The sequence below is a fragment of the Coregonus lavaretus genome (assembly GCF_964263955.1).
Source record: "Coregonus lavaretus genome assembly, chromosome: 6".
Taxonomy (NCBI): Eukaryota; Metazoa; Chordata; class Actinopteri; order Salmoniformes; family Salmonidae; genus Coregonus; species Coregonus lavaretus.
In genome coordinates, this window is record NC_139993.1 from 8,308,637 (window position 1) to 8,335,936 (window position 27,300).

Below are 27,300 nucleotides of genomic sequence, written 5' to 3' on the forward strand. Positions count from 1 at the left end.
ATCAAACATGTCAAACATTAGCATCAACTGAATAAAAATTCACCTAATGCTTGAGTTCTCCTCTTCCACTGTAATAAACGGTTGATTGAGGATATACTTTTCTTTTTTTAATGACTAATTTAGATACTCTATATAAATGCTGCAGCTTATTTTGTCATTTTGGCTTTTAGTTGAAGTCACAACAATAGCAATCAGGGATACATTGTTGCCCATTCCATTTTCCAGACCTTTGCACATAGGAAGTCTCACACACACACACACACACACACAACCCTACAGATTAAGTGTCTAAAGCAGTGTTTCCCCATCCAATCCTCAAGTACCCCTGACCCATTTTTTCGTTTGTTCTGGGCCGAATCCACAATACATTCAGTCTAACTTGACTGAGCAGTAGAATGGTACTTCTACATGTTTTTTTCCAGGTGTCTCTCCACTGACATTAATTGAGATTAGGTTGAATTTGGTTTAAAAAATCTTTATAGTCAGGGGTAGCCTGGCCCCAGGTCTAATTGGGCTGTATAGCCAACTCCTATAGCCATTGACAACCATAGGAGTTGACAAGACAGCACAGATCTGGGACCAGGCTAGGTCAGGAGTAGTCAAGGAGCAGAATGAGGACACTGGTTAAACGTTTACCTTTTCTTTTGTTTCATTGGCTGTGGAGGGGCAGATGTGATCACAGTTGGCCTGCATCCCACATGGCACTATTACCTATATATTGCACTACATTTGACTAGGGCCCATTGGCCTCTGGTCAAAAGTAGTGCACTTTATAAGGAATAAGGTGCCATTTAGGACACATCCTTGATTTAAGTGCCTCTGCTTTACAGGCGGGAACCAGCTTGATCTGTGATTGGTGGTGAGCCATGGCGAGGGGAACACAAAGTGAGAACCCCCCTCAGAAAACAACGCTCACACTGACCTCACAAAACACTGAGAAAAATAAAAATATTCAAGCCTTTACAACACGAGTGTAAAAATATAAAGTACCTGTTTATATATATTTATATATAAATGAATATTCGTTGTTTTAGTCTTTGTAATGCAAGACGTTGAAGCCGTAGGCAGGGTACCCCTATAAAAACAATAAAAATTAAAATAAACAATAGGAAACTATTTTTTTTCCTTTCTTTCCACCAACAGAAACTTCCATTTCGAAAAGAATCGGGACAAGCCAATTGTTTTCCCATCTGGAATTTGGCCGAGAGACACAACAACAACGAAAACAAAAAACACAAAACAAAAGAATAGCAGGCCACCCTCTTCCGGTCCCTTCCATGCGTCTCTGTTCTACTCTCCACTCTGCCCTCTCTCTTTCTCTCCGCTGGCACCTCCGGGCCCTCAGCCCACGGCTTTGTGCTTGCCCCCGCAGCAGTGGCAGGCCACCCCGCAGCGGTAGCAGGCGCGCAGGGGGGCGTAGCAGCACATGCAGGGGGCCAGCAGCGACAGCCCAACCAGGGCAAGCCAGCGCAGGCAGAAGCGCTCGTCGCTGGTGTCGCACGAGCACGGGTCCGAGTAGTCGCCCTCCGGGTCCGACATGCAGTGGTAGAGAAGGCTGTCCGCGCACCACATGAAGCTGACCCGGTGGATGCACGTCTGGATGGGGTCCGGCGCCTCCTGGCAGCGCCCACGCCTGTTCTCCTCGTGGTTGAACATGTCCCGGCAGTAGACGCAGCGCGAGCGCTCGCCGTCTTCCTTCCGCCGCTTGCCCTTGAGCTGGAGGGTGCGGGGCTGGGCTGTGACCACCGCCCTGTGTCCGCCGCTAAGGCCGCCCCCACCTAGTCGTTCCATGCAGCCTATCTTGGGGTCCCTTGCGTGCTGGTGGGGATCAAGGCCCAGGGGGTAAGGGTAGGTGTAGTCGTGCTTGGGCGGCTCGCTCTTGGCGAAGTGCACGTATGCGTCGGTGTCCTCGGGGTGCTGGATGAGCTTGTCGCGCGTTGCGGTGGCGTGCCGGTAGTCCTCGTACCCCGTCAGCCAGGTCCGCTCGCGAGGGTTGATTCGCACGATCTCCTCCTCCTCCACCTGGAAGCTGACGTGGCGTGGGAACATGGGAACCGACTGCAGAGATAAAGTAGAGCAAAAACGATGAGAACTACACAGACCAGTCTACAAACTACAAAACTAACATGGGGCATCTAAACGTCTTCCAACAAGCAGTCAACTTCCAGGCCTATCTAGATATTCTCAACTTGAAAATACATTATCACACTACCACCATAGTTTATGCTTCAAGAACACTTACACTCATTCCCTCACCTACCCATTGTAGTAAATGTAGCCACAACCCTCTAGCTCCAATACATATTATTTTTTTTAAAGATCAAAGTTTTGGTGACCCACCTTCGCCACCGTCGTCCCCCAGCCACCCACCTGATCCAGGAAGTAGTGGTCCGAGGGTCGGTGCTGGTCGTAGAAGTGGCCCAGGATGCAGTGGTGCAGGCGCGGCTCGCAGAAGCTGGGCGGAGCCAGGGTCTGCAGCTGCGGCGGCTCCTTCTTCTGGGAGTGGGAGGAGTTGGACGAGCTGTCGGTGGCATTCTGAGAGAAAAGACCAAACCAAACACGAGTCAGGACAGGGTCCTGTTCATTAGGGCACGCAACGGACAACATTTTGCAACTGAAAATGTGCATTTCTTATTGGACAGCTTCAGATAGCCCCTCCCTGTTTTGGTCCGTTTTCTTCCGCTTGGTGCATAATGAACACGACCCACGACTACACTGCATGGGAGGAATATCCGCCCAAGCTTTACATTAGAAAACATCACCGCTTTCTGGCACATTGTGTTTGGCTACGCTAACACAACACACAGTACTTAGCGGACCAAAGATGTTCCACAAAACAACAGGCTCTTCTAACCAAAATAAACTTTTCAAGGTTTTTGAGACGTTTTGGCTTAGCGATGTAATGAATGATACCACTACTTTTGGAGTGGTATAATTTACACAGAGACCAACAAACCAACCTGCACATGGCACGCACTCAATGGGCCATTGCTAAGGTAAAAGCGTGTCATGGCTCAGAGTCAAAATCTCCCTACTTCTGTATGCAATTAACCAACAACCCCCCACGCCTCCAAAAAATAATGCCTTCAAGAACAAAAGTGGTAAAAACTGTTCTGAAGTCTCACTTTATTTATATTGAGGGTAGGTTAAATTCATTCCAGCTAGGAGACTTACGACTTACAGCCCCTTTAGCGTCGAGCAAGACCAGAAGTGTGGTTGATTGCGTCACCAGTTGAGGCCCGGCGAGGGGCACCTCTTTCATGTGGGGGCGCGCTTTTGAGCTAACTCGGTTCCCCCGTTCGCCTCACCACAACACTGCGCTGCCAAGGTGTGTGCCAGAGCACTGCTAGGCTGCGGTAATCAAACGAGAGGGAATCCGGCCTCGGCATATGATATCAAAATGAGAGCACCACCTCTCTCGTCCACTCTCATTCACTTTGGACGGTTTCTGGTTTCTTAGTCCCAAGTTTATTGGACAGACAACCTCTCTTGCTATAAAGGGCTTCGGCTAGCCCGGCCAAAGCTAAAAGTAGCATCCCTTCCTCGGGCGATGCCAAGAGCTTGGTTAGGGTTGAGAAATGTTCTTTAGGAGGCGAACCGGGGCCCCTGTCTGATGGAGATGATTACAAACACAGACCCTGTTCAGATATTTACTCCAACAGCGGGGCTTTCTTGAGGGGGAAAAACATAAAAAGAGAGGGAGAAAGAAATGCTACAGAGTACTAATAGCGCAAGGCCTATGGAATGTAAAAGGACTAAATTACCCATGTTCATCACAAAAGCCATGGAAGTCTACCAGGCGTGTTGATTAGGGGAGATGTGAGATGTGTGTGGCGCAGCCTTGGATTTCAAAGGCATACCTCTGCCTTGTTTGGAGATTTTCATCATTTCTTGGTTTGGGTGTGAATGGAGGCGAATTAAGACTGGAGATTAAGGCAAGGGGCTGCTTCTGGTGGGGGGCAGGAGCCCTTTGAGGTAATTACAGAGTAACACACACAAGCACACACACACAAGCCAGCTACTAGCCACTGTGCCCTAGAGCACAAGAAAAGCCAAATAGTAGGACCTGTGTGTGTATGTGTTGTGCTAAGTGTGATTACTGTGGGGCCGGTTGGGGGATGTGTGCATGTGTGCGCCGCGGTCTAATTGTGAGTGTTTGTGTGTGTGTGCATATGTAAGATATATTTGTAAGTGTGTGTGCATGTGTGTTCCTGTGCTCGGTATGATTTCTGTGGTTGGGGAGGGGGGAGGGGTGTATTTGTGGCTGAGCTAATTATCAATTTAGCCTCCAGACCAGACACAGGAATGGAACTCGCGGCAGCTGGCGATTCTAAAACTACCCTCGGCCTCATCGACATTACAGAGTGGACAGTATCCTCACCAGCAGCCCGTTCAAAAAGAACCTGATGTCCAAAAGACTGATACTATACACACAGTGTGAGGTGTTTGAGCCTCCCGCACCCTTGTTAAACGTCCCCCCCCGCAAGCCCCAAAGGGAGACATTCCAACAGTCTGTCCAAATCTCACCAGTCACACCGGACCTTCCAAAAAGAGGAGGAAGTATTGCATCATCCCAGGGAGTGTCTTATTTACTCTTGACTAATATTGTTCTAGCGCCTTTGGGGTGGGTGGGGGGGGGGGGGGGGGTGGGGGGGTTGAGAGATGGGGGTAAAGGTCATTCGTCATTGTCCTCTCTCCTCCATCTGTGCCGGGACTTCAGTTCCCTCAGGCTTTTAGAAAAAGACAGATCCTATCTAATACAATGTGACCTTCCCCCTCCTTCAGGCTAGCTCTCTGGGCCACAGGGGAATGTGGCTAGATTCAAAAATAATTTTACAAAATGGGGGGGGGGGGGGGGGGGGGGGGAATCTGCAACCGAGGCGAATTGAAGCGTTCCCTTGAGCGGACCTTCTTTTTCTAAGTATGGCCAGCTATGTAAACAGGGAGGCAGTGACGGATTACTGACGGGCCCTCTTCCCCCTGACTAGACATCCTGTGGTAATGACACGCTAGGCCCTTTTCCTCTTTGATGCCATCGGAAGGGAGACGGAGAAACAAAAAGAAGAGAAAGAGGGGAAGCAAGGACCTGGACTTCCCATCACTATCAGATTTAGGATAAAGGCTAGGTACGCCAGACAAGAGGAAAGCAAATGAGTTACAATGGACGGATTCACTAGCCTAGTATCATCAACAGAGGTTGCTATTATTAACGTTGAGAGTGGATAAAATTGTGTAGCAGTGAAGGCCCATCTCAGTTTCTTTTAGTAGTAGTGTAGTACTTTACCATTTCCTAGTCGTGTTCTTTAGTAGCGTCTTTTCTCTTGAGCTTGGTAGTCTTGTCAGCATCACGTTTTAGCGTGTCTTGTTATGTGTTAGCATGTCTGCTAGCTTAAAGGGACACAGATTTCTAGATTTAGGTCGTTTTCTACTTACCCAGAGTCAGACGAACCCATTGAAAACCATTTTTATGTCTCTGCGTGCAGTTTGGAGATGATTAAAGTTAGTATATCGTTAGCTTAACACAATTTCTGGAAGCCTCCCAGTACAGTAGCCAGCACCTCTCAAAAGCAGGGAAATAGACCTTCCAACTACTCCAAAGCTTAGTGTCTTACAAAGCTATACATAGTAAATGTGTTAATTTGACTGATTTTCTATCCACATCATTCTCTTTCCCGTTGTCACAGATTTAGAGATCGCAACGTTTTATCTGTCTCAATGGCGCTCACAGACACCATAATGGTAAAGATACAATGTTCTGATCTCTATCCAACAACGGGACAGAGAATGAGGAAGAGGATAGAATCTCGTTTATGATTTTCAGTAAAATTAACGAATTTATACAATATCATTTACTATGTATAGCTTTTTGTAAGACTAAATTACCAACCACCCAGCATTTGGTTTAGTTATAGCGTCTATTTCCATGCTTTTGAGAGGAGCTGCCTACTGTACTGGGAGACTTCCAGGAACGGCGAAGATGTATATAGATCCATGCACTTACCACAAATGCCTTGTTCACCAAGTTCGCTCTCTGTTAGGCCTACTCTTTTTTTTGTATCATCATAAGCACAGTATACAGATCCCAATTTAAGCTCCAAGACGCTGGCAATATGTCAAACTGAAAAAGTTGACAGTGCTGATTTATTGGCACATTGAACCATGTTGTGCACCGTAGTTTAAAAGCTCCATGGATATAGTGTTAAAACCAACCTAAATCTCGCAGTGTCCCTGTAAGAGTTAGCGTATCTGCTAGATAAATAAGTAACATATTAGCATGTCCGCTAGGCTAGCTAACAGTGTGTAGGCAGAGTACAGTGGTAGTAAAGGGTTAGCATGTCCTCTAGGATCGCTAACTGTGTGTAGGCTGGGTAAAGTACAGTGGGTCAGGCAGCAGCAGCAGTTGGGATGGAGGCTGCCAGGCAGAGGCCTCCACTGCAAATGCACCACTATGACTCATGTACATATCCCTCGCTCTCTCCTCCCTGGAAATTAGGCCTATTCAAAACCCTGTGATATAACAGCAACACACACTGCAGTTATAGCTGTGCACGAGTGTATGTATGCCTTACTGGACCGATGCTTTTGATGCCTTGTTGTATGAGGTTTCCGTGTTATCCATGCCAGGAACGGAACTGGCATTCAGGGAAATGATCTGGTGAACTGCCGGAGGTGGCCACATTCTAGCTAGCTCTGGGTAGGGATGGGTATTTGAAACGTTTTGACTGTTCGAGTACTCGCATGATTTCTTTTCGAGTACTCGTATGGAAATAAAAATCTATTTTTAGAACACAAGGCCTGCACTGGAGAAGAAAAAAATGTGCATTCAGAAAGGATTCAGACCCCTTCACCTTTTCCACATTTTGTTACGTTACAGCCTTATTCTAAAATTGATTCAATTACTTTTTTCCCTCAACAATCTACACACTTCTTCCATTTAAGAATGATGGAGGCCACTGTGTTCTTGTGGACCTTCAATGCTGCAGACATTTTTTGGTACCCTTCCCCAGATCTGTGCCTCGACACAATCCTGTCTCGGAGCTCTACAGACAATTCCTTCGACCTCATGGCTTGGTTTTTGCTCTGACATGCACTGTCAACTGTGGGACCTTAAATAGGCAGGTGTGTGCCTTTCCAAATAATGTCCAATCAATTGAGTTTGCCACAGGTGGACTCCAATCAATTTGTGGAAACAGGATGCACCTGAGCTCAATTTTGAGTCTCATTGCAAAGGGTCTGAATACTTATGTAGATAAGTTTTATTTATTTATTATTTGTAATAAATTAGCAAACATTTCTAAAAACCTGTTTTCACTTTGTCATTATGGGGTATTGTGTGTAGATTGATGAGGAAAAATATTAAATTTAATCAATCTTAGAATAAGGCTTTAACGTAACAAAATGGGAAGGGGTCTGAATACTTTCCGAATGCACTCAGTCGTACCTCTTCTCTACTCGCAGTAATAGTTTTTCGCGATGGCACCTTGTACTCTGGCTCCACAAATGCCATTAGGCCAAGGAAGCCTTCTCCCTCCACAAAGCTGAGAGGCAACATATCTTGCGTTATCATTGACGTGATGAGCTGTGTACCCTGCTCGGCTCTGGCGAATCACAGTAGCGCTTTGCAGTGGCAAAGTGAGATTGCTGCTGCTTGTCCCCCTCAGAACGTTTATTTGTGCTTGACAAGCATAACCCCACTCTCTCAATATAACACGTTTTTAATTTTGACAAAAGTTATGAAATAAATCAACTAAATAGTTTTACAGTATTTGTGTGGGGAAAAATATATCTTGTTAAAGATGCCCATCCCTAGCTCTGGGGCGGTTATATTTGTCTCTTGGTGGGTTTATAAAACTATTGCAGGTTAAGGGTTTCCTGTGCCAAGACCTTAACAGGGAAGGAAATAGGCAATTGACCACTAGTTCCAATTTCTTCTGTTTGTGTAAGCCTGTTTAGTGTCTAGCCATATGTATAATAAAAAATAATAATATGCCATTTAGCAGACGCTTTTATCCAAAGAGACTTAGTCATGTGTGCATACATTTTTATGTATGGGTGGTCCCGGGGATCGAACCCACTACCCTGGCGTTACAAGCGCCATGCTCTACCAATTGAGCTATGTGTTTGCACCTTGTGTATGTTTGTGATTGCAAGTATGGTGGTGTGAGTGTGCCAAATGGACATACAGGCTTTTCTCCAGGCAAGAGATGGAAGTCACAACATTAGCTCTCTGAGATACATTGGTATCGAACACGTTAAGACACCTTGGAGGGGAGGAGATACTGATAATCTATTATTGAGAAGAGAATTATATTGGATTTACCGTTTGTGCACCATTTCTCCTAAAGGTCTGAACCAAGAGTTTGATATCAGACCATTACTTACATGAATGTCACTTTGATTTGTCTTGCTTTCCAGGTCTCCTACTTGGTCATTTTGTACATACAGTGCATTCGGAAAGTATTCAGATCCCTTCCCTTTTTCCACATTGTTACGTTACAGCCTTATTCTAAATACTATTTTTCCTCGTCAATCTCCACACAATACCTCATAATGATGAAGCGAAAACAGGATATTTTTTGGGGGGCCAATTTAAAAATAAACAGAACACCTTATTTACATAAGTATTCAGACCCTTTGCTATGAGACTTGAAATTGAGCTCCGGTGCATCCTGTTTCCATTGATCATCCTTGATATGTTTCTGCAACTTGATTGGAGTCCACCTGTGGTAAATTCAATTGATTGGACATTATTTGGAAAGGCACACACCTGCCTATTTAAGGTCCCACAGTTGACAGTGCATGTCAGAGCAAACACCAAGCCATGAGGTCGAAGGAATTGTCCGTAGAGCTCTGAGACAGGATTGTGTTGAGGCACAGATCTGGGGAAGGTTACCAAAATATGTCCGCAGCATTGAAGGTCCCCAAGAACACAGTGGCCTCCATCATTCCTAAATGGAAGAAGTTTGGAACCACCAAGACACTTCCTAGAGCTGGCCGCCCGGCCAAACTGAGCAATCAGGGAGTAGGGCCTTGGTCAGGGAGGTGACCATGAACCTGATGGTCACTCTGACAGAGCTCCAGAGTTTCTCTGTGGAGATGGAAGAACCTTCCAGAAGGACAACCATCTCTGCAGCACACCATCAATCAGGCCTTTATGGTAGAGTGGCCAGAAGGAAGCCACTCCTCAGTAAAAGGCACATGACAGCCTGCTTTAGTTTGCCAAAAGGCACCTAAAGGACTCTCAGACCATGAGAAACAAGATTATCTGGTCTGATGAAACCATGATTGAACTCTTTGGCCGGAATGCCAAGCGTCACGTCTGGAGGAAACCTGGCACCATCCCTACAGTGAAGCATGGTGGTGGCAGCATCATGGTGGTGGCAGCATCATGCTGTGGGGATGTTTTTCAGCGGCAGGGGATGGGAGACTAGTCAGGGTCGAGGGAAAGATGAATGGAGCAAAGTACAGAGAGATCCTTAATGAAAACCTGCTCCAAAGCGCTCAGGACCTCAGACTGGGGCGAAGGTTCACCTTCCAACAGGACAATGACCCTAAGAACACAGCCAAGACCATGCAGGAGTTGCTTTGGGACAAGTCTCTGAATGTCCTTGAGTGGCCCAGCCAGAGCCCGGACTTGAACCCGATCAAACATCTATGGAGAGACCTGAAAATGGCTGTGCAGAGACGCTTCCCATCCAACCGGACAGTGCTTGAAAGGATCTGCAGAGATGATTGGGAGAAACTCCTCAAATACAGGTGTGCCAAGCTTGTAGCGTCATACTCAAGAAGACTCAAGGCTGTAATTGCTGCAAAAGGTGCTTCAACAAAGTACTGAGTAAAGGGTCTGAATACTTATGTAAATGTGATATCAGTTTTTTAATAAGTTAGCATAATTTTCTAAAAACCTGTTTTTGCTTTGTCATTATGGGGTATTGTGTGTAGATTGAGAAGGGGAAAAAACTATTTAATCAATTTTAGAATAAGGCTGTAACGTAACAAAATGTGGAAAAACTCAAGGGGTCTGAATACTTTCTGAATGCACTGTATATATTAGATTCTGTACCTACTTCATGTGCCCATCTCATTGATATCAAATTATTAGAGATACACAAGTTGTTTTTGAAATAGGTCACTGGAATTATATCTACGGCCACCACACCTCTTGCGCGTAATGGTCATATGGGCAGGTATTCCAAAAATATTTTTTTACGGTTGCCTAGGTTTTAACTTGAACTCATTTGTATGTATATAATCCTTTATGACCATATGTATCTCTGTGATTAATTATGTGCACAAAAGTTAATTGAATTGTTTCCATACCCACCATGCATCATGTGCGTAATGGTCATGTGACGTGAAATGTGTATATTTTGGAAAGTGAGCACTCCGTCTGTTTGTTCTGACGAAGATCCGTTTGGGATGGAAACGTTGTCAATAAAGCGGTGAATTGGGAGCTTAAAGAGTGTGCGGGCCTTCTTGTTCTTTACGAGATGGAAGTGGCCCATCTTGTCTAATGTGTCAAAGCAGGTAGCTTGAGAAACTGAACTATGCTAGCCACATGCCCTTTCACAGCTTCTGCACTCAAGTAAATTAGCACGTTTAATCATCTCGAGTATTATCAATGAAGGTATTTAAACGTTTGCTTCGAAACGTGCTCTTTGAACATCCACAATTGCTGGCTAACAAAAACATCCATCTGCAGAAATCCACAATGGAGGCAAGTCAAAACACAGCTGAAGGAAGCATCAGTGTGCACACGCACAGCAACTCCCTCTTCCAAGAGGGCCGGCCAAAAAACCCCAGCTCTCTCCAGACTGTTCAACATGAGGAAAGAGAGAGAGACAACACAAGGCGTTCCCTTCTCTCAGTCCTCCCCTCCTTCCCCCCTCCCTTCCCATGGTGTTAAATCACAGAGGCAGTTTGCTAGGAAGCAGCTGCTAATGATAGTTTTAGAGGAGTGGGTGGAGGGAAGGGGGTGGGGGGTGCAGGAAGAGACCTTGCGACCCCCGCCTGCTGCTCCTCATCTCCTGTGACGGCGACAAACCAAATGCCAAACGGCAGAGGAGTCTGGTCAAAACACTACAGGATACCTACCCCTCCTCTCTCTTCCTCCTCCTTCCCTCCCTCATCCCCCCTACCAGCCGCCTGTTACTATCACACCAGCCATCTCCTGCTCAAAAACAAAGGGCCATCTCTTCCCGAAATGGGCAAAACAAAAATAACTTCCTTCCCTGCTTTTGGGGGAAACCTTCACACGCGCTTCAAAAAAGAAAAAGGACTATAAGTGAAGTCGAGAGAGAAGCCTGACCAAGCACAGACTAGAGGTGATCTTGCAGACGGAAACAATATGGAGTCCAACATGCAAGTGGACAGCCATGACCATAGATGGGAAACATAGCGTCTCTATTGACATGAAGCCCAGAGTTTTGGGTGGGACTATAAACCTGACCCTAACCAAAACAGACAAACTTGGATTCTCTCAAGTGTTTTATAATGTCCCTGAACTTGCTGGTGTTTGAAACTACAATAGAGGAACAAGGGGAGGGACTCACGGTGAAAACATCGTCGTCACCCAACTCGGCCTCGTTCTGGATGGTCGAAGAAGAGGTGGTAGATCCTGGAAAACAAAGATGGCAGAATAAGCCAATAGTGAGTAACCTGGAGGCTGAACCACTTCAGCTGGACTTCCACATCCCCATAGCATCAAACATCTTCCTTTTCTTACTATGATGATCTGAACGCATTTGATAAGTTAAACCAACATGGTTACCTATCCACCTCTTTCACCTAACAGTGGCTATAAAGGAAAGGGATGTATACCATTCAAGAGCATTGCGATACAGCCCTCATAGTCTTCGCCTTCCCCTCCCGTACCTTCCGTCAGGTCCTCCATGGCTTTCCTGACCCCACGGTCAAAGGCGCGCGCATCGGCAGGGCTCTGGAACGTCAAGCCACACTTCTTGTTGTCCACTTTCCAGTGGTGAAATGTGGGCGTGGCCTTGGTGTACACTAGATCCTTCTTCAGGAAGCATTCCAGAATCACCTGGGAGGAGGCACACGTTTTGAATGGACTATAAACTAAACCATGCTCCAAACAAAGTAGGCTAAAAGTGCAATCCTCTTTACGCAAGCCCACACTGATTCTACTACCTGAATAATCTATAAAGGAACAGAAAGAGCAACAGAGGAAAAAAAGCAGAGGTCCGATATCTGACAAACACACATGTGTGACATGAACATTCCCGAAAAACGTTCATTGGTGACAATTAAGGATTTGTCAATACATTCTAAATGTGTGTGACAGAATCGACCCTCATCTGCCCTGGACGGGATTTGATCCCGCGTTACCAACGACACTTCTTACTTTGGAAGCTAGTGAGATAATTGTTACTGTAACAAGTCAGGATTTGGGTCTGAGCACTAGCAAAGGCTTTACCTGTTTGTCTTTGAGGCGCTCGCCGTGGATGAGGAAGCTGCTTCGACCCAGCAGCTCGGCCGACAGCACCTTGCACACGCCCACACGGCTGAGGCATCCACCGTCCTGGGCCAGCCAGCCGCCACTCGAGTCGTCCCGGGTCATGACCACCGCTTTGACGCGCACAATGTAGCTGTCACTGTATTGTAGAGAGAGGGAGAAAGTTGGGGTCAGTCAGTTAGCATGAGAAAGAGGGACAGTGAGGTTGCAGAGCAGGTGCTTTTTTATATATATAAACGCAACATGTAAAGTGTTGGCCGCAGGTTTCATGAGCTGAAATAAAAGATCCCAGAAATGTTCCATACGCACAAAAAGCTTTTTTCTCTCAAATGTTGTGCACAAATTTGTTTACATCCCTGTTAGTGAGCATTTCTCCTTTGCCAAGATAATCCATCCACCTGACAGGTGTGGCATATCAAGAAGCTGATTAAACAGCATGATCATTACACAGGTGCACCTTGTGCTGGGGACAATAAAATACTATTCTACAATGTGCAGTTTTGTCACAACACAATGCCACAGATGTCTCAAGTTTTGAGAGAGCGTGCAATTGGCATGCCGACTGCAGGAATATTCATTTCTCTACCATAAGCCGCCACCAACGTCGTTTTAGAGAATTTGGCAGTACGTGTAACCGGCCTCACAACCGCAGATCACGTGTAACCACGCCAGCCGAGGACCTCCACATCCGGCTTCTTCACCTACGGGATCGTCTGAGTCCAGCCACCCGGACAGCTGATGAAACTGAGGAGTATTTCTGTCTGCAATAAAGCCCTTTTGTGGGGAAAAACTATTTCTGACTATGCCCTCCCAGACCCACCCATGGCTGCGCCCCTGCCCATTAATGTGAAAACCATAGATTAGGGCCTAATGAATTTTTTTCAATTGACTGATATCCTTATATGAACTGTAACTCACTAAAATCGTTTAAATTGTTGCATGTTGCGTTTATATTTTTTAACAAAAATATAAATGCAACATGCAACAATTTAAACGATTTTAGTGAGTTACAGTTCATATAAGGATATCAGTCAATTGAAATAAATAAATTAGGCTCTAATCTATGGATTTCACATGACTGGGAATACAGATATGCATCTGTTGGACACAGATACTGTACCTTTAAAAAAAAAAAGTAGGGGCGTGGATCAGAAAACCAGTTAGTATCTGGTGTGACCACCATTTGCCTCATGCAGCGCGACACATCTCCTTCGCATAGAATTGATCAGGCTGTTGTGGCCTGTGGAATGTTGTCCCGCTCCTCTTCAATGGCTGTGCAAAGTTGCTGGATATTGGTGGGAACTGGAACACTCTGTCGTACATGTCCATCCAGAGCTTCCCAAACATGCTCAATGGGTGACATGTCTGGTGAGTATGCAGGCCATGGAATAACTGGGACATTTTCAGCTTCCATGAATTGTGTACAGATCCTTGCAACATGGGGTCGTGCATTATCATGCTGAAACATGAGGTGACATGAGGTCACAATCGTGGACCTGCTTAACATTGCAAACGCAACAAATAAAAATGGCTGATACAAATGAAACCTACATATTTGTATACAGGCACAGGATAAAACCACTTTTTCGTAAACAAAAAAAAAACTTAAAATTATGAGTCACATGTACATCTGCGCTGTGAAAATGGACCGCGAACGCACTCTGCATCACCCCCTCACCTTCTGCCATATTTAAACGACAACAAACTAGCACCAATTACCACAGCTTTTAAGAACTCCCCCCATTAGCAGTGGTATGGCTTTGCATGACGTAGTATTTAAAATCATATCGTCAAGCTGCTGAAAAAGGTACCAAATATCAGTTATTCAAGTGGCTGCCTGAAACCAGATAGGAAGAACACAGAAAGATGCAGCTTTACAAAAAGTAATGGCCGCCTAAATCTCCATTGTTTTTCAACCTGTCACTTTCCTAATCTCACCCTTACACTACTCCTCATGCACATCCAGGACACCTGTTAAGAAAGACATCCAATTAATTACATTTGTCTTTCTAGTCATCAGGGCCTCTCAAAGGGATACTGAGGCAAGTCTAGTCCTGTAAGATTCAGCGTTGCTATAGCATGAGTACAGCACAATTGTCTGCATTACACTACCTCAGGTTTAACTATTTGACAATATATTAGGCAGGAATTTTCCATCCATTGCAGTTGAAAGATGTCTATGTGCCCATGGCTTTTAACATGGTAAACTAACTGTCCATCTGGCATTTGAAGAGGGCATGAGTGATGGTACACCTCCATTAACACTCCCACACCTCCACCCTCAGACAAGCTAGGCCTAACTCACAGACATGTACAAACCATGCCAAGAAGCATGAGAAATGCACACCAGAGAAATAAGGACACCTGGCTAGAAGCGAAAAATGCAAAAGGGTTCCAAATGAATTCATCAGCAGCAATCCTTTACATATAAAATCCCAGACAACTACACCAGTACGTATGAATTGGGTGTATGTGTCCCTAGACATGGTAAATGCTTTGTCAAATCCTGACGGACAGGCAGTGTTTGATATCATATGAGGGATGATGACTCCACAGCCCACCCACCCCCAGAGCGAGATAAGCTTGGGTTTTGTTGACACCCCTGGAATGCAGCAGCCATGATAGTACATACTAAAGAGGGGGAGTAATTCCTCTCCCTCTGCAGAGGTCACCCCCTTCTCTCTCTCCCACATATTCTCTCTGTCACTCACACAAACACACGCCATGATATGATTATCCCAGATACCCTGGCTGCACTTCCAAACACAATGAATATTCATTTTGAGTTTTGACCAATAAACCGGGTAAAGGAAGGAAGAAAATGTCTGAATAAAGCCCGTCTTTGCAAACAAGGCCGACGATCCGTCTCCCTGAGATCCATGAACATGGAGCCCACATGGATGATTCATAACAATCTCGCAGAGTGCCAGCGAATGTACTCACCTATGATTACACATTAAGCCCAGAGTGCACAAGCCAGAGAGAGCCCTAGCGTTACAGAAACACCAAATCTCCTCTGTAAAAGGTGGCAGCTTCGCTCATCTAACCTATTCCACCACAGCCAAAACAAAACCTTATCCTAACCAAGCAGTAGTCACAAGCAGCAGCCCCTGCAGCAACAGCCCCCCAGAATATGTGCGAGGAGGAGGACATTACAGAGTAGACACAGAAAGACATGGCAAGCAGAAACCAGGGAAGCAGCAGAAATACAGAACCGGACGGCTTGCCTTTTATAATCGGACATCTCTCCTACATCACGCGGCCACGGTCACAAATTCCTCATGGTCTCCGTCGGCAGACCGTCGCGGTGTGCGAGACGACGCAACATCCAAATCCTCAGCCTGACCATGGTGGAAGCAGCGGCGGCCGTGCCTGATTTCCTAGGCTGTTTGCTCAAAAGTGCTTCCCCACGTACCGTATGATTCAGTCTCCTTGAAAAGCAGATGGCGCTTGTGTGTGTGCGCGAGAGAGAGCGGGAGCGAGAGAGTGGAGAGAGTGTATGTGTGTTGAACATGAGTCATCGCCCGGCAGCCATTCCGCATTCGCCGGCAGCCTGCAGTGGCACACAGCACACTCCATCCTCATCCGTCAAGAAGGAGGGGTAAGGGGAAAAACGGGGGAACCGGGAACATGGCCTAAGAAGCCCACCACTACCCAAACACATTCCCGAAAAGAATTTGAAGCAACTGGAACAACCAGCCTATCAGTAAAGGTTTGTGCACATTGTATAAAGCAGAGAGCACAGACCATGTACATTCATGGCTCTCGCTAGCATGCAGGTCAGAAGAATATGTGGTTTGAATATTACTCAGCTCTGACTGGACTTCTTATCAGGAGTGTGTGCCCGGTGTCCTAACTTGGTCAGGCTCATAAAAGGAGGTCAAAGGTTTACAATGTACAAACCCAACCCACAGGTAGGTGTGAAAGACCTGGGGTGATGTCATCCACGGCTCAGAATAGAGGAACGTCGTGATCGATAGTCCTTTTTCTTTGCTCTCCCTCTCCTTTTTCCTCTCTGGCATCTCCCATCCAGGACAGCTTATCAGTTTCCCCTCCAAGCTCTTGTTTCTCGATCACAGGCCATCAGAAATGGCCCAAGCATATCTAGTGATGAGGATTTTATACAAGGAGCTGGCCGGTAACAAAGTTAACGTCATGGGATACTTTCCTTGAGTTTGAGGTGTGCAGAAGGCTGTTCTGTTACTTGATGAACCAGACAAAGCAAAGCAGCAATGGGTCCATCAAGGCTCAGAAGTTCACAGACAACTGTACATTAAATAGGTTGATTTTTGATAGGGACAAATGATTCTAACAAACAATTAGGGTTAAGGCCTAGATATTCATAGCCCAAAATAGGCCAGTCCCACCAGAACTGAAACCAATGGAGTTATTGTGTGCTAATGGTGGTATCTTCTCTTTACTACCTATCCCATAGGTGTAATTGCCACATGGGGTTGGGGGGGGGACGACAACATGTCCCCCCCCAATATTCAAAACAGGTCGATTCATCCCCCACAATAATGTTTTATTTTGGGTTGTGGTTCCCCTGGAGGGGGGGGGGGGGGTGTAGAATAGCATAACACGGCAATAAAATGTCTGCCCCATGGCAAAATGTGTTGAAATGCATGAAGTTAGCCACCCCCCCTCCCAAAATAAATATCAAAAAAATATATTATTATTTTTGGCTTAGTGTATGTGCCCCAAATGCGTCTCCACCGCTTAGCCGTGCTGTCAATTCACGCCCCTGCCCCATTAATTTCAATTCACGCACCAGCCCCACCTGAAATACATCTCATTCCAAAATCATGGGCGTTAATATGGAGTTGATCCCCCCTTGGCTGCTATAACAGTCTCCACTCTTCTGGGAAGGCTTTCCACTAGATGTTGGAACATTGCAGCAGGGACTTCCATTCAGCCACAAGAGCATTAGTGAGGTCGGGCACTGATGTTGGGCGATTGGGCCTGGCTCGCAGTCGCCGTTCCAATTCATTACATTTACATTTTAGTCATTTAGCAGACGCTCTTATCCAGAGCGACTTACAGTTAGTGAGTGCATACATCATTTTTTAATACTGGCCCCCCGTGGGAAACGAACCCACAACCCTGGCGTTGCAAACTCCATGCTCTACCAACTGAGCTACATCCCTGCCGGCCATTCCCTCCCCTACCCTGGACGACGCTGGGCCAATTGTGCGCCGCCCCATGGGTCTCCCGGTCGCGGCCGGCTACGACAGAGCCTGGATTCATCCCAAAGGTGTTCGATGGAGTTGAGGTCAGGGCTCTGTGCAGGCCAGACAAGTTCTTCCACACCGACCTTGACAAACCATTTCTGTATGGACCTCGCTTTGTGCACGGGGGCATTGTCATGCTGAAACAGGAAAGGGCCTTCCCCAAACTGTTGCCACAAAGTTTGAAGCACAGAATCATCTAGAATGTAATTGTATGCTGTAGTGTTAAGATTTCCCTTCACTGGAACAAAGGGGCCTAGCCCGAACCATGAAAAACATCCCCAGACCATTATTCCTCCTCCACCAAACTTTACAGTTGGCACTATGCATTGGGACAGGTGGTGTTCTCCTGGCATCCACCAAACCTAGATTCGTCTGTCGGACTGCCAGATGGTGAAGCGTGATTCATCACTTCAGAGAACGCGTTTCCACTGCTCCAGAGTCCAATGGCAGCGAGCTTTACACCACTCCAGCCAACGCTTCTAATGCCAAATGTTGTTACGTTACAGCCTTATTCTAAAATTTATTAAATACATTTTTCCCCCATCAATCTACACACAATACCCCATAATGACAAAGTGAAAACCTGAAATTTTAGCAAACATCTTCAATATAAAAAATGGAAATACCTTATTTACATAAGTATTTAGGCCCTTTGCTATGAGACTCGAAATTGAGCTCAGGTGCATCCTGTTTCCATTGATCATCCTTGAGATGTTTCTACAACTTGATTGGAGTCCACCTGTGGTAAATTAAATTGATTGGACATGATTTGGAAAGGCACACCTGTCTATATAAGGTCCCACAGTTGACAGTGCATGTCAGAGCAAAAACCAAGCCATGAGGTCGAAGGAATTGTCCGTAGAGCGCCAAGACAGGATTGTGTCGAGGCACAGATCTGGGGAAGGGTCCCACAAAATGTCTGCAGCAGTGAAGGTCCCCAACAACACAGTGGCCTCCATCATTCTTAAATGGAAGAAGTTTAGAACCACCAAGACTCTTCCTAGAGCTGGCCGCCCGGCCAAACTGAGCAATCGGGGGAGAAGGGCCTTGGTCAGGGAGATGACCAAGAACCCGATGGTCACAGAGTTCCTCTGTGGAGCTGGGAGAACCTTCCAGAAGGACAACTATCTCTGCAGCACTCCACCAATCAGGCCTTTATGGTAGAGTGGCCAGACTGAAGCCACTCCTCAGTAAAAGGCACATGACAGCCCGCTTGGAGTTTGCCAAAAGGCACCTAAAGGACTCTCAGACCATGAGAAAAAAGATTGTCTTTGGCTGGAATGCCAAGCTTCACATCTGGAGGAAACCTGGCACCATCCCTACGGTGAAGCATGGTGGTGGTGGCAGCATCATGCTGTGGGGATGTTTTTCAGCGGCAGGGACTGGGAGACTAGTCAGGCTTGAGAGAAAGATGAACGGAGCAAAGTACAGAGAGATCCTTGATGAAAACCTGCTCCAGGGCGCTCAAGACCTCAGACTGGGGGTGACGGTTCACCTTCCAACAGGACAATGACCCTAAGCACACAGCCAAGACAACGCAGGAGTGGCTTCAGGACAAGTCTCTGAATGACCTTGAGTGGCCCAGCCAGAGCCAGAGCCCGAACCCGATTGAACATCTCTGGAGAGACCTGAAAATAGCTGTGCAGCAACGCTCCCCATCCAACCTGACAGAGCGTGAGAGGATCTGCAGAGAAGAATGGGAGAAACTCCCCAAATATACACTACTGTTCAAAAGTTTGGGGTCACTTAGAAATGTCCTTGTTTTAAAAGAAAAGCAATTTTTTTGTCCATCAAAATTACTTCATTAAATAGTACCCGCAAAACACCAGTCTCAACGTCAACAGTAAGATGGGAAAAAGACACTGGATTTTTTCTATGCAACTCTGCCTAGAAGGTCAGCATCCCGGAGTCGCCTCTTCACTGTTGACGTTGAGAATGGTGTTTTGCAGGTACTATTTAATGAAGCTGCCAGTTGAGGACCTGTGAGGCATCTGTTTCTCAAACTAGACACTAATGTATTTGTCCTCTTCCTCGGTTGTGCACTGAGGCCTCCTACTCCTCTTTCTATTCTGGTGAGAGCCAGTTGCGCTGTTCTGTGAAGGGAGTACTACACAGCATTGTACGAGATCTTCAGTTTCTTGGCAATTTCTCGCATGGACTAGCCTTCATTTCTCAGAGCAAGAATAGACTGACGAGTTTCAGAAGGTTATTTGTTTCTGGCCATTTTGAGCCTGTAATCGAACCCACAATTGCTGATGCTCCAGATACTCAACTAGTCTCAAGAAGGCCAGTTTTATTGCTTCTTTAATCAGCACAACAGTTTTCATCTGTGCTAACATAATTGCAAAAGGGTTTTCTAATGATCAATTAGCCTTTTAAAATGATAAACTTGGATTAGCAAACACAACATGCCATTGGAACACAGGACTGATGGTTACTGATAATGGGCCTCTGTAGATATTCCATTAAAAATAAGCCGTTTCCAGCTACAATAGCCACATTAACAATGTCTACACTGTATTTCTGATCAATTTGATGTTATTTTAATGGACAAAAAAATTGCTTTTCTTTAGAAAACAAGGACATTTCTAAGTGACCCCAAACTTTTGAACGGTAGGTAGTGTATATAAATAAAATGTGGATTAGGCACAAGGTAGGCGAACTACAACTATAATAAAACTCAGTGTTCATCTGTTGTCTTCTTAATATAAATACATATGCATGTGTGCATCATAATAACTCTTCATCTTTTGTGTATTCTTTGCCTTGATTCGTTACTGATAGTGACGACGTATCCTTCCTTCCACTTATACTGTGTTTTCAAAATACCCCTCCATATACCCCTCAAAATACCCCTCAAGAGAGGCATAATTAGTCATGTCAAACTGTGTAGAATTGCAGGAAATTTGTTTTAAAATGTGAAATAAATTGTGGGGGGAGGACCCACAGACCCCACGTCTACTGTTCGCCCCCTCTAATATCTAACCCACAATTTCACCCCTTTTCTATCCAACATTCTTCTCCCTACACATCTCCAATAGTATGCTCTAGTATTTACGGGGACCTTTATATGGAAGGTATACTAAATTCAGAATGAAGATGTCACAGTATGACTGGCAGCTGAAATTGGATAGAAAATGAGAGGCATGTAATCTGTGGCTACAGACCACATGCCTAGTGGTTGCAATGCAGACGGCGTGCGGCAATACACTTTATTAATATACTCCAGACACACACCATCACCACTACTACTATAGGACAGGAGAAACTGCCAGGAGAAACTTCTTTGGACTACCAAAACCAGTATTCAATTCAAAAGTTGTTACTGGAGGATTTGAGAAAACATTAGTTCATTAGGGTAGACTAGAGGAACAATTTGTACCTGGTGACATAGTTCAACAGCACTTTTACTTTTGCATACCGAAAGATAGTTACATTTCTGTACGGAAATGTTACCTAAACAGCTGTTCCATAACCACATTGCCAAAATAAAGAAATAAAATAAACTGCCACACAGGGATAATAAAAAAAATAACTAAGCTCAAATTGCTCCAACCTCTGCACCCTTTTGCTGATTAGAATAGGATGTGATAAGGCTTCCCTAATCTTACCTCGCCTGCCTATAACCCCCAAAACACACACAACACGCACACAATCACATAAAATCCAATGATCTAAGAAACCTGTTGATAGTTTTGATTGGTCCTCAATGGGGCATCAAGACTGAGTATGTTAGTGACAATTTTCTACTGGATAAATTATTGTCTTGAAGTTGTAGACTACACTTAGAATCTTTTGAGTTTTTTTTGTGTGTGATTTTTTGGGACAGTCTTTTCAAACCTCAATTAGTGCAAATGTACAGTACATAGTTATGATGTCAAACCGTTAAGCAGCAACGGGTGGGGCCTTGCCATTGGCGCTGCTAAAGCTAACTTCGTGCCAAAGGCCCACCGTCTGGACGCACAGGTTCAGCCATTCGAGCACACTGTTGCCTCAGGTGTCCACTGACACCTGGGAAAACGCATGCAAACTCCACATATGCTTATGACATCGTCCCCATACAAAATGGTCAGATCTCAGTTCCCCTATCAGCGGAGAGATGGAGCAGATGGTGCTTCACTTGGTCACTGCCAAACATAGAGAATGAGTTCCCTCGCCGTCACAAAGAGAGTGACTATGCTCTTTAACCAAGTCAACCAAACCGGGGAAAAAGGGAACAGGGCACTCTGTGACCTTGTGCGGTGCTTTCACATGCCCTGTCGACAGATATCCGAAACGTGAGCAGGTCTGTGTGGCCAAGTCGATAGAGGCAGAATGTGGACCCATGCAATGCCACTATTGAACTGAAGTAAAGGAAATCCATCTTCCATTAGTCATGTCACAATCCCATTTGGGCTACAGGCCAACGCCATCTCTGCCCTGTGACTTACCAATCACTTGGGAAAAAGCCCCAATGGTTTATGTATTGTACAGGTTGGTCGCCTTTGAGTCCCTCAAAGTTTAGGGAAGTTCAAGTCAAGATCGAGGCCTTAGAACGAAAGAGACTGTCTATAAGTAAAGCACATGAAGTGCAGTATTATTTATGTAATGACAAGCTTCATGTCACTGGTGATAGACAATAAGCCAATGCAATGAGGTATCTCTTTGTTGACGTTCAAACAACCTTTCGGTAGAGGGGAAAATGACCTAACTAACAGCAACTATTTGGCTCCAATAGTCATCTCGTCTCTGCTTCATTTTGCCGTAGTTGAGCTGAACCCTGCTGGCCCAGCTCGTGGAATGGGAGGGTTGATATGAAATCGATCCAGGGCAGTAATGGGGCTGGGAAGCCGGGGACAGTTGTGTTGACCTTTCCTCAATGTCATTTTGCATTTTCTCCCCTCGGTGGCATTATTGACAGCTCAGAGTTTGCTGGTTCTGGGGCGTCATTACCGTGATCAATACAACTAGCCAACCCAACCTCTGGAAACGGGGGAGGGGGGGGGGATGTGCAAATGCACAATTGGGGGAATGCTAGGCAAGGCAACACCTCACAAACTTGCTGTCTAGAACAGTACATCTGAGTTTTATTGCACTGCCAAACATAAAACTGTGCCTGCTATAAAAAATATATATACATAAAACTGGACCACTATTAGCCATTTGGATACATATAATAAAACAGTCTTTAACAGTTGTGTACTGTACTGTATGTAGCTGGAATTTGCAGGAACACTGTTGTGTAACTACTCTGGCCTGTTGCTCGAGGGTACTAAAACTTGTGATATCATTTGAGAACTTGAGCATCCCACGTATCCTTTTGTGCACACATGAAAAGTTGCCAAGACGACTTTGTTCCAACGTTCCCACCTTTCAATCATGTTCAATTGCTTAAGAAATGTCAACGCCAACAGTTATGGATTGAAGTAACCTGCTTCTTTTAGCACTTTCAGTTTGGATAAAACAGAAAGCTCAAACTATTAGATTTCCTTTTACATTACCATCTGAGTCATGTGTTTACCTATAGGGGTGTGTGTGAGCGTACCATAAATCATTGTAAGAAAAGATAGCCTACTCTTTCAGGTCATGGGTTATTGCCAAATCTCTACATGAAGGATAAAGGACATACAGCTATGAGCAACAGAACCTTTATTGCCAAATCTCCAAGGTGTACTCTACACCCAAGAACATATGCCAATAGAACATGTAGGCCAGTGGTGGTCAGTGCAGTTTTAATATTAGGGCAGAGTATTTTTTACAGGATTTCAGAAATGTAGCATTTGTTGGGCTATTATGTTGGATAGACATCGAAAGAAGTTACAGAAGACAGAAATGCAAAAAGTGTCCAATTTTTTTCTGAATTCTCCCTACAGCATGGATGACTGTCATTCATATTCCATTCGCCCAGCTCAGTGTAACATCAATAGGTTTCGGGTACTACATGATAATCGAATTTGCCCTATACCCATCATGAAAGTTTATACCGTAGGTGCACAGGTCGAGAGACAAATTGGAGTAATCAAAGTGACACATTCAATACCGCCTTGCACACTCTTGCCTGCAACTAGCTGATCTGTTCACCCGCACACACAGTTCACTTTCATAGCAGCCACATACAGACTCATCAGTTAACTTAATTCCTTCTCATATCTACGCTCCTCCTCACACATTTTCCCTTCGCTTGTGGAATTCAGTGCACAACACAACAGATATCTGTGACCAGGCACAAAATACCTCCCCAAGCCAAACCTTCCTAACATAACCGCTAACCGCTACACAGCCTACATCGTTGTCACCACATTAACGTTATAGTCAACAAACTAGAACTAACACGTTAGCAAACCCAAAATTAAATCCATGTGTACAATCACGCAGTAGTGTACAGCAAGCAGTTGGTGGGCCCCGGTGGCAATAAATTAATAAAACCAAAAGCTTATCTTGATTTGGAAGAGTTGCAGTGTTGGAAAACCTTAGCTAGCTAGTTAACAAATAGCATTCCTCTCTATTTGAGTCAGGTTATTGAGTAGGCTAAATTAGATACATTAGCTAAGTAAGTGAAAGGTAAACGAAGAAGAAAAAATACAACGAAATATAGCTAGCTCTCTCTCTGCTTCTCCTCGTTATTTTTTTAAGACATTATTTGTTCAAAACTGTTCAACTATTGTTTTCCTCTCTTTTTGAGTCAACTACTCACCACACTTTATCACTTTATGCACTGCAGCGTAGCGTATGCTTTCAGTACAAGATTCATTCTCTGATTATTTGATTGGATGACCAACATGTCAGTTTGTACTGCTAGAGCTCTGATAGGTTAGAGGACGTCCTCCGGAAGTCGTCATAATTACTGTATAAATCTATGGAAGAGTGTGAGAACCATGAGCCTCCTAAGTGTTGTATTGAAGTCAATGTACCCAGAGGAGGACGGAAAATAGCTGTCCTCCGGCTACACCTTGGTGCTACCCTAGAGGGTGCTGTTGAGGCTACTGTAGACCATTGCAAACAGTGTGTTTTAATCGGTTATTTTGTAGGGATGGACATGAGTACTCGAACGGACATGGCGCTTCCTAGAGCATGGCACTTGCATTGCTAGGGTTATCAGTTCGATTCCCACAGGGCACCAGTCTGACATTTTTTGTAGGCCTACTAACTACTGTAAGTCGCTCTGGATAAGAGTGTCTGCTAAATTACTAAAATGTAAACTGTATGTATAAAACTGTTATTCTCCCTAAATTCCCTTTCCCACCGTGTCTCACTCAGTTGCGTTCCAACCGCTCCCTCTATTTTCATCAGAATCATTAAGCCTAGGCCAACTAAATCGAATGTATGTATATCGAAAAGTACGATTTTGGTTTGTAACCCTGAAAAAATGTTCAACTCACCAAATTGAGCCCCGTAAAAAATTAATAATCACTCTTTGAGAATAACTGTTCCAGAAACGAGATCTGCATCACTTCGCACTCTTCTGTTCTATTTTATTCTGTTATATTAAATCATGCTTTTTTAAACTATAAAATAGGTGTGTCTTGACTGTGATAAGGCCTTGGGAAATAAAACCGTCTTTGGCTGCTAAATTAACAAAACAAGGCTGTGTCATTGCACAGCCATAGGATTCTACAAGCAAACGCTACTGCTGAGGTTACTACCTTTTTGAAGATTGTGTTCCACAATATAATATAACCAGTTGATTTTACAGTTTTAAATAAATTATTCTTAAAATTGCACTTTTTTATTTTTTTACTGGGGCATTTTAGCAATTAGAATGTGTTACCTGCAATGGTTATGAGAAATGATGCATCGATGGCATATAGATAAATGCGCACATATTTTTTTTCTCCAGTGTGGACCTTATGTTCTAAAAATAGCTTTTTTTTTTTGAGTACTTGAAAAACAATCATGCAACTACTCATAGTCAAAAAAATGGCAGATGCCCATCCCTATTATTTGGTGAAATGTGAAAATATTTAGTACCTATAGTGTTATCTAAAAATTATAAATTTTTTAATGTTTCACTATTCAATTTTTTAAAATGAAATTCACTGAATAGGATGGTCCTCCACTTCCTTCTCTGTGGAGGCTACATGTAGGCTACAATAGGATATCTATTTTGAAAACAAAAAATGTGTGGCCTATAAGACGGAATGGACTTTACATGAGAAAATGGCTTGTGTGAAAATGGGTTTACCTGTAGAAATACGTTGGAGGGAGAAGAAAATAAAACAACCTGTGTATTAAAAAATATAATTTCCAGTGAAGGCCTATGTATTATTATTGCAGCAGAATCCATGAATAACCTATTAATAGCCTAACGAAATGTACAAGGTCCTTATAATAAAATAAACATTTAAAATGTAGATAGGGATTATTTCTAAGGACAGAAATGTTAACTATCATTCGGTGACTGTAGTAAAATGCGATGTATCATTAGAGACTGAATCAACGGCATTAACTTTCCAACTAGACATTCATATTTAATCCTACTTAGAAAATAATTAAATATTCGCATAAACTCTGCCAACGCCGCGCGCACCCCACCGCCTTTGCGGTTGGTATTTTTATGAATGAAGGACAGTATGCAAATTAGAGCGATTCACGAAAAGAAATGGCGGATATGGCATATCAGTCCTCCACAAAGAAAGACTTTGTAGGCAACAGCGTCACAATGCAAACGAAAGCTACTTTTCCGTGACCGTGCACCCACATAATTTACATTGTGGTCAACATACAAAGTTATTATACTTCTACAGTGTTATTTGCACGGCAAATGGTGATATGAAGTGCATTTTTGAAACTATTCACTGTAAACCCTTTACAAAATGTTTCCGATCCAACCCCTCCCCCTCGGCCCCCTTCTCCCTCTCTCAAGACTGGAGTCGTTCAGGAGGGCGAGGGGGCCTAACCATCCCGCTCCTCTGTCCACTAACGTTACATTGTAACAAAGCATTTTCAATTTGGGGGAAAAACTTTAGGTCCACTCTCCTCATCCATCTCAGTATCCCATCAACAGACATGCATAACATGGGTTTAATTAGAGAAAACTTATCACATGCAAAATAAGAATTAAGGCTACTTTTCTTGAAGTAGCTATAGGCTACTCACTCGTCTGGGTGTGTTTCCTCGGTCATTTTTTCGTTTCACCTACAATAATATCCCACCGAGGGTACATAGTGCGGTGTCTTCATTTTTGTCTTGCCCTCCTCGTCCAACACCTCGATCACACACGGTAGCTGCCTAGTTTTCTGACAGTTTTTTCTGTTTGTTTGCGTTCTTTCTCGCTTCTCTTTTTAGTCTCTCAGCGTTTCACTACAATTATTCGAGCGCATCTATGAGAGTGTAAATCCCTTTGGAATACCTCCACCGATTTAATCCCGTCGCGCCCCATGCTAAAATGCGGTAATTGAAATCGTGCGTTGATGTCGGTGAGGATGGCCCCGTACGAGCCCCATCTCTGGTTACTCCATGTTGGATTCTGTAGGCAGAAGCCAACGCCGCCGACACTGGAAGTGGGGGGGTGGGGGGCTCTTGCGGAAGCGATGACGTCAGACCCGAAGGCCCGCAGACGGTATAGGATTTTTAGGGATGTCCAAAGGGAGGGAGGGAGGGAGGGGGGGCTGCTGC

The 27,300-nt window shown here is 44.7% G+C and overlaps 1 protein-coding gene across 4 annotated transcripts; it reads right to left on the reverse strand.

Moving 5' to 3' along the window:
* Positions 1-1,133: 1,133 nt before the first annotated feature.
* On the reverse strand, positions 1,134-27,155 carry LOC311130825 (sprouty-related, EVH1 domain-containing protein 2-like). 4 transcript variants are annotated; one of them, XM_084163623.1, is made up of 6 exons: positions 26,782-27,155; positions 12,437-12,614; positions 11,821-12,043; positions 11,553-11,617; positions 2,341-2,535; positions 1,134-2,058 (listed from the first exon to the last, which is right to left on the reverse strand). In XM_084163623.1, exons 1-6 carry the CDS (start codon positions 26,805-26,807, stop codon positions 1,342-1,344), a joined length of 1,404 nt encoding a protein of 467 aa, XP_084019749.1. In that variant the 5' UTR covers positions 26,808-27,155; the 3' UTR covers positions 1,134-1,341. The 4 variants fall into 4 exon arrangements, with proteins under 4 accessions (XP_084019749.1, XP_084019751.1, XP_084019752.1 ...); XM_084163625.1 differs by having other exon boundaries at positions 11,875-12,043; positions 26,782-27,153; XM_084163626.1 differs by having other exon boundaries at positions 1,264-2,058; positions 2,371-2,535; positions 11,875-12,043; positions 26,782-26,889.
* Between the last annotated feature and the right edge of the window lie 145 nt (positions 27,156-27,300).